Consider the following 7,765-nt stretch of genomic DNA (forward strand, 5'->3'; position numbering starts at 1 on the left):
ATGCAAAGGAAAATTACTGTGTTCTTCCTTTTAATCCCTATGTGCATATAATCATGAGTTAACAAGTACGTGGACCACATTGAGGAGCCAACCACGAATGGTAGTATGTAGTAGCAGTTGCTAACATATGGGTGCGCCTGCGCCCACTGCTTAGTTCAAATTTAAAACATACATCTACAATTAATGACCAATCTGATCTGATGAAAGTGGTCCAGTCCCAGTCCAGTCCATCAAAGTCTCAATGCGCTAAGATTTTTGATAAGCCGAAAGAGTAAGAGTAGACACTGTCGCAGGCAGCAGCAGCAGCTAGGGGAACCTGAACTCACCTGGGATTGTGCGCCACCCTCTGCCCCTTCGCCGCCTTATCTTCTCTGTTTCGCCTTTCCCAAACGACAAATTCCCTCCTCTAAATCCGAACTAAACCTTTTCCTAAAGATGGTGGCGCCTCCTCAAAACCCAACACCCAAATTTAAAATACTCAAGTAATCCAAATCCCAACCTCGAATTTCCACCCAACTTCAAGGGTGTTATAGTAACATCATTATAATTTTCAGCAGTGCTTATATCCCCACACTACTTGTCTCAATTGCTACAAGTCTACAACAGTAACGCACTGATTTTCCTTTTCTTTTTTATATTTAATAAAATACAAGTAAAGAAAATAACAGTTTGGTTTTTACTAGCAAAAATTTATCGTTGATATATCCGAAAATGCAGAGATACACAGCATTTAGTTGCCAAAGATTGTTTTTTTCTAATTTTTGTAATAAAATCCTAAAACTATTTCCATTTCCTTTTTTTTTTGTTCCTTTTGAAGTGAAAGTTTTATAGTATAAATAAATATTTATCTGTACTGGCTGTTTGAGCTTGCTTGTTTTTGTTGTTGCTGAAATTAATGAGTGATTCTTTCGTGTCTGGGTACAAAACGTCCTCCTGTTTCCCTTGTTTTTTCACTTTCAATAAACTACTCCTTTTATTATTATTTTCTTCAAAAAAGTTAGCCTTTTGTTTTTTTTTTTTTTTTCAAATGAAAGTCGCTTCATCTTTGTCAACGGGCATCTGGGTTTTCGTTTTAAAACAATTTTATGAGGTTTGAATTGTTAGAAAGTTAGCTGCTAATGTTTGGTGTTATATATCTTTTTTTTTTTAATGTTTCTATGTCTGTTGGTTTTGTCTGCAGTGTTGTTTAGATAATTAGAAGATTGATGAACGTTTTGGCTTGGGGGATTTTTATTATTATTTTTGGGTTTAAAGGAAGAGTTGCAGGGGATTTAATTTTGTTTTCTTACATTTTCTTTTTGGTGATTTTTTCTGGTTTGTCGTTATGGGTTTTGTTTGCAGAAAAGAAAATAAGAAAAAAGAACTGTGTTGTTAGTTGGTAATTCTGCTTGTTTTTGTTGTTTTCTTGCATTTTCAGGCCAGACAACCATGACACTAGAATTTTCTTTTGAATGTTTATTTAAATATTTAAAGTACTTACCTCTATTTCTTTTTTACAAATTTGCAGGATTTGAACTTGGTTTGCGGCTTGAATTTGAGGCTTAAAAAGGGTGCTTCTTTTTTTCCTTTTTACACTTTCAAATGTGAGGCTTTTTGTTAGTTGTGAAGATTCAGCAGTCAAATCCATCACAAGAAAGCTGTTGGCTCACAATATTTACCTTCTCTTGTCATTCATTGTGATTTGATCATCTTTGTATGGACGCCTATACAAGAGAATCAAATAGCAGAATATTTTGCTCCGTTTCTGTAAACAACTGATCAACACAAAACGTGGGAAAAACTGATATTTGGATCCAAAAATAAACAGCTCATTGTTTCTTGCTTTGTAGCTGTTAGTTTAACTTGTTTGACTCCGTGATTTTTGAACCTCTTCCAAAAAAAAAAAAAAGCTAGTTGTGTTGTATAGATGTATTGAGGTTCACTTTTTGGGTAGCTGCCGCTTTGCTGTTCTTGTCAAACAGTGGTTTGATCTCAATCCGAACCTAATTTAAGCAAAAGGAATTAGTTTCCTGTTTTCTGAGACAATAACCTAGCTTGATCTTCATGAAATTGGCCATCACCTGTGGAATATTCATACTAAAATTTCACAAGAAGCAGAAACTAAAAGGTATTTGAAAAGTGGCGTTTTTTTTTTTTTTGGAGGGTGAGCGATTCTGAGCAGTTCATGTGAATCAGTGAAAAAGGTCTTGTCATAGATGCTGGTATTTCTCTGTCTCTCAGCAGATTATCTGGAGTGGAATAGGTAGCGATGTTGTTGGTACATGTCCTAGAATCCAACATGGTGGGAGCAGATCAATAATGCAAATGTTTTGCTTTTGGTTTTTGTGCCTTTTAAGACAATTTTTTTGGCCTCCACAATGGTAGTTGTTATTAAGATAGTTTTTAAGAGTTGAATCTATTGACGAAGTTTCATAGAAATTCATTGTGCCAAATGAGTCGAGAACAGAAGAAGGAAAAGCAGGAAAAAGGCGGCACCGATATGGCCGAGAAAGTTGTGGTTGCTATTAAGGCATCGAAAGAAATTCCTAAGACTGCTCTGGTGTGGGCTTTGACTCATGTTGTTCAACCTGGAGATTGCATTACGTTGCTTGTTGTTGTCCCTTCACATGGTTCAGGTACTATTTTCTTGTATCTTATTGTTTTTGCATTTACCTATGACATTTTAGTATTGAACTATGCTGATGGTAATACTGATGTATCTTTCTCTTTTGGGCTTTAAGAACATTAATTACTTGAATGACTTTAGGTGTTTGGTTATTCTGATCGCTTTACAATTGCTAGTTCTGGTCTGCAGAAGTTAGATTATTTTGACAAGCTGCTTAATCAATCCTCTGCTTAATGTTTTGTTACAGCAGGTTACTTTAGACAAGTACATTCAAGTTAATAATGAAGAAATTTCCTGCTTAATGCTAATTGGTTGCCCATCTTGGAATTTGAATTAATGGATGCAGACACTTACGTTACCATCTACCGAGAAAATCTTGCTGTATATAGACTGTCTTCCTCTTTTTGCTTTCCAGTTTCTGACTTAGCAGATACTTCTTTCTGAATGATTTAGTTTTCTTGAGTATGTTAATTTTTTGTGGCATAGACAAGTGTGATCAAGGCTTCAAAGAGTCATAAATAGAAATGATTATGGTGTTTAACTACTGAAAAGTCGTCTAACTTAATTTCTCCAATAATTCCTGTTTGCTGGTTAAATGCTGCAATCTTTCAGGTAGAAAATGGGGTTTTCCAAGATTTGCTGGTGACTGTGCCACTGGTAGTCGCAAGTCTCCATCAGGATCAAGTTCAGAGCAAAAGTCTGATATCACCAATTCCTGCTCCCGGATGATCCTCCAGCTCCAGGATGTTTATGATCCAAACAGGGTAAATACCTGGCTCTGGGTGCATGATTATATTATTGTTTTATGTAAATGCCCTTGCCTGATAATGCTTTGTTTCCCAACTTAATTGCAAAGATTAATGTCAAGATAAAAATTGTTTCTGGATCACCATATGGAGCAGTAGCTGCAGAGGCCAAGCAAGCCCAAGCTAGTTGGGTTGTATTGGACAAGTAAAATCCTGTTTGCTCTGTTTCATCTTCCTTTCGTTTTTTATGTTCTATCTAAAAGGGTATATATTCACGCTTTCAAATATCTCCATCTTTTGTCTTTGTTCTTGGATATTTTCAGGCAGCTCAAACACGAGGAAAAATGTTGCATGGAGGAGTTGCAATGCAACATAGTGATTATGAAGCGTTCACAGGCGAAAGTTCTCCGCTTAAATTTGGTTGGGTCACCTGAGAAGGAAGCTGAAGCGTCTTGTCAATTAAATTCTGAGATAGATGAAACATCTGTAAAGTATCCGAAGAACAAAGATGGATCAACTGATTCTATTAGAGGGTCAGTTGTCACTCCAACTGGCAGTCCAGAGCTACGGACACCATTTACTGCTACTGAAGCAGGAACTTCTTCAGTGTCAAGCTCTGATCCGGGCACTTCACCTTTTTTCATCTCAGAAGGGAATGGAGACTCCAAGAAGGAGGAATCCTTAGTCATCAAGGAAAATCAGGATCTTGATGAATCTAATTCAGACACAGAGAGTGAAAATTTATCCTTATCTTCAGCAAGTTTAAGGTTCCAACCATTGATAACAGAATATCTCACTTCTCATCATCATTCCTCACAACACCTAGAAGAAACTTCTGGTAGAGCTAATGACAGGGCTCAAGCTTCAACAACAAAAGCTGTGCTGGAGAAATTTTCAAAACTTGATAGAGAAGCTGGAATTGGAATATCAAGCTTCAGAAGTGATATTGAATTTAGTGGAAATCTGAGAGAAGCAATTTCATTATCCAGAAATGCCCCCCCTGGCCCTCCCCCATTGTGTTCAATATGTCAGCATAAGGCACCTGTATTTGGAAAACCACCTAAGTGGTTTACCTATGCTGAATTGGAGCTTGCTACTGGTGGATTTTCACAAGTTAATTTCTTGGCTGAGGGTGGGTTTGGATCTGTTCATAGAGGAGTACTCCCAGATGGGCAGGCAATTGCAGTCAAGCAACACAAATTGGCTAGTTCTCAAGGAGATCTTGAGTTTTGCTCAGAAGTGGAAGTCCTCAGCTGTGCTCAGCACAGGAATGTTGTTATGCTGATTGGGTTCTGCATTGAGGATAGAAGGCGGCTGCTGGTTTATGAGTACATATGCAATGGATCCCTAGATTCTCATCTATATGGTATTTCTTTTATTTAAGTAGATTAAAACCCTTATATCAATCTATCTGACTTTATTTTGTATGTGCTGATCATTGGTCTGCACCAGTGGTTGATACTAATAGTCATCATCTATGGTCCTTTCAAAGAGTTCTTTATGATGTCTATGGCACTTAAAACAGCTGTTTGGATTAGAAAGAGCACTTTCCAACCCTGTATATTGTGTTTCTACCCTGACTTGCGCCCCAACATAGATTGTTAGGGAAAAGAAGTGCTAAATATAAAAAACCACAGATGCTGAACTTATTCGCAGTTATAACTATTGGTTTAATATAATCACAATCAAGTTTTTAGAATGAAGATTTATTATACTTAAATATGCTTATTTCTATCTAGCAACCATAGTTTTGAATGTACCATCAATTTGATATGTTTCAGGGCATCATCAGGAACCTTTAGAATGGTCTGCACGGCAAAAGATTGCTGTAGGAGCTGCTAGAGGTCTGAGATACCTTCATGAAGAATGCAGAGTTGGCTGCATTGTGCACCGTGACATGCGGCCAAACAACATTCTCATCACCCATGATTTTGAACCTTTGGTATGCAGACTTTTATCTTTTCTGCATGGTCGTCAATTTTGAAATTAAAAGCTAAAAGATCTTTATTCATCATTTCTTGCATTGACATTAAAGAGAATCCTTTACTTCTCTTTGTTCTGGTAAAATAATTTTGATGAACAAAACTTGAAAACTGTATTTTGGTGTTCAAATTTTAAGAGGGTTTTGCTCTGTTGGAAGTTGATTCTCAACATACGTATTACTTCCGATCCTATTACCTTTAAACTTTTAGATGGATTCTAGGAGAAGCCATTTCTGTAACTGAATCTTCTAACAGTTTCTTTAAATAGTTGTATCTTCAGGTCTTGATTCAGTTTTGTTTTGCTAGGTTGGTGATTTTGGCCTTGCAAGATGGCAGCCTGATGGTGATACTGGAGTGGAAACAAGAGTGATTGGAACATTTGGGTAATCTTGATTGACTATTTTTTTTTTTTTACACAGTTTACCTAACCTTTGCAATTGCATAATTTGGTAATGTTTTATGCTGCGGTATAGGTATTTGGCACCAGAATATACTCAAAGTGGCCAAATTACAGAAAAAGCCGATGTTTATTCCTTTGGAGTGGTGTTGATTGAACTTGTTACTGGACGGAAAGCTGTGGACCTTAATAGGCCAAAGGGCCAGCAATGTCTAACTGAATGGGTATTTTTAAAACCCTGCTTGTGTATCTTGCTGCTTGTTACTAGTCTTTACTCCTGTGCAACTTTAAGAACAATTTACATAGCACTAACATCTGCCATACAAACGAAGGGGCCAAACAAGTTTTTCTGGTTTTCTAATGTCCTCTAAGCTGTGGATTTGTTGGTTTATTGTCATTTATTGCTTACTTTATGATCTGGAATAGGCGCGTCCGCTTTTGGAAGAATATGCTATAGATGAATTGATGGACCCAAGATTGGAGGATTGCTATTCAGAGCATGAGGTCTATTGCATGCTTCATGCCGCATCTTTATGCATAAGGCGGGATCCTCATTCTAGGCCTCGAATGTCACAGGTAGTGAGAAACTTTTTACAGAAAAGTCTAATTTGTTTTACCAGACATTTTTTACTCGCAATATACTGATTTTTCATTGCTATTTTATGTAGATCTTAGTAGCCTTAAAATCAGTGGGAACTCGGCACAACTTTAGTTTATTGCAACATTGTTTTACTTTCAAAGTTCTATTGAAAATATTTATTCAAACAAACATTTTTGGCTCCTATTTTTTTAAATTGCCAGAGGTCTATTTTCTGATTAATTATTGGGAATTGAAGACATAAATGGTTAAATACAGTGGCAGATCCTGGATTTTTTCTAGGGTGTTCACTTATTGCAGTGGATGTATGCTGTGCGCCGGGTGTTGCCCGGTTGTAAGCTGTGGCTGGGTATTAGTTGCTTGCAGTGAGTTGACTGTCCTACTGTAACATTTTGGGGTGTTCAGAGGAAAATTTTGGGAGGTGTTAAGGGACAATTTTCCTTAAAATTTTTTTTTTCCAATCTTTGGGATGTCCATGGACATTTGCATCTGCCATTTGTTAAATATCAGATTAAATGCGTAGAATGCAATGAGTATTTGGAAGGAATGGATTAGGTTAAAAATATCTTCTGTCTGATTTTGATCTTTTAAGTCACTACTCAATAAGTTACAGAATGTTTTTGCTGATCGGTTGAATGTTCTTTCGGAGCAGGTGCTCCGTATATTAGAAGGTGACATGCTCATGGACACAAATTACATATCACCAGGAAATGATGTTGGCAACCAGAGTGGCCGGGTATGGGCGGACCAACGACAGCATTACAGTGGACCCATGGTAAATGAGGCATTGGAAGGGTTCAGTGGGAAGCTCTCCCTGGATGGAATAAGGCCTGGGGCCAGGAGGATTTCATGTGAAGATAATTTGTAAAAAGCACATGGGTTTCTTTACACGCATGGTTAGCTAAATATATATGTGGCCTTTTGGTTATATTTTTCTTTTTCATTTTTCTAATGTCATCTTGATTTTGCTTTTGTATAGTAGTAGTAGCATTGGAAGCAAGGCTTTTTGTAATTCTTTTCGAAAATGCCGATTTCCTCAGTCATGGTGGGCATGCCTTCTAATTGAATCAATGAATCTGCTTGGGGAATATGGTTGTCTTTTTGTGCATAAAAGTTTAGGGCGGACTCTACGTTTTAGAGATGATTTACATTATACGTACAAATCACTATAAAAGAAATTGCTGCTAACAAAATTCGATTTACGAACGAATTATTTGAAATTTATCAATTCAACCAAGGTTAGTTGGCACTCTTTCACTTGTATGTGGGCACATGATTTTGTTTGATGGTGCATGGCAGGACACTTCTTTCGAATGTTATTAGTGAGCAACAGTAAAATGTATTTGGCAGCTTATGGTAAGATGGTGGCTTCATATTTTTTTGTTTTTGTTGAGAGAGAAGCTAGTAGAAGACAAAAATGGTGTGAGATTTTGTCTT

The 7,765-nt window shown here is 37.0% G+C and overlaps 1 protein-coding gene across 7 annotated transcripts; it reads left to right on the plus strand.

Moving 5' to 3' along the window:
* Positions 1-7,416, plus strand: LOC111280727 (inactive protein kinase SELMODRAFT_444075-like). Of its 7 annotated transcripts, XM_089756879.1 has the most exons (11): positions 864-918; positions 1,508-2,615; positions 3,218-3,369; positions 3,462-3,556; positions 3,675-4,717; positions 5,133-5,293; positions 5,640-5,716; positions 5,807-5,954; positions 6,157-6,306; positions 6,981-7,224; positions 7,308-7,416. In XM_089756879.1, exons 2-10 carry the CDS (start codon positions 2,432-2,434, stop codon positions 7,194-7,196), a joined length of 2,226 nt encoding a protein of 741 aa, XP_089613005.1. In that variant the 5' UTR covers positions 864-918; positions 1,508-2,431; the 3' UTR covers positions 7,197-7,224; positions 7,308-7,416. The 7 variants fall into 7 exon arrangements, with proteins under 7 accessions (XP_089613002.1, XP_089613003.1, XP_089613004.1 ...); XM_089756876.1 differs by lacking the exon at positions 864-918 and adding an exon at positions 1-605 and having other exon boundaries at positions 6,981-7,416; XM_089756877.1 differs by lacking the exon at positions 864-918 and adding an exon at positions 742-763 and having other exon boundaries at positions 6,981-7,416.
* Positions 7,417-7,765: the final 349 nt, after the last annotated feature.

The sequence above is a fragment of the Durio zibethinus genome, chromosome 28 (genome assembly GCF_047325235.1).
Source record: "Durio zibethinus cultivar Kanyao isolate XHJ-2024 chromosome 28, ASM4732523v1, whole genome shotgun sequence".
Lineage (NCBI taxonomy): Eukaryota > Viridiplantae > Streptophyta > Magnoliopsida > Malvales > Malvaceae > Durio > Durio zibethinus.

Bases quoted from the DNA above. Each gene is read 5' to 3' on its own strand.
- LOC111280727 (XM_089756876.1), top strand. From the start codon at position 2,432: ATGAGTCGAGAACAGAAGAAGGAAAAGCAGGAAAAAGGCGGCACCGAT. The intron at 3,370-3,461 runs GTAAATACCTGG...TTAATTGCAAAG, and splicing joins ATGTTTATGATCCAAACAGG to ATTAATGTCAAGATAAAAAT. The intron at 5,955-6,156 runs GTATTTTTAAAA...GATCTGGAATAG, and splicing joins AGCAATGTCTAACTGAATGG to GCGCGTCCGCTTTTGGAAGA.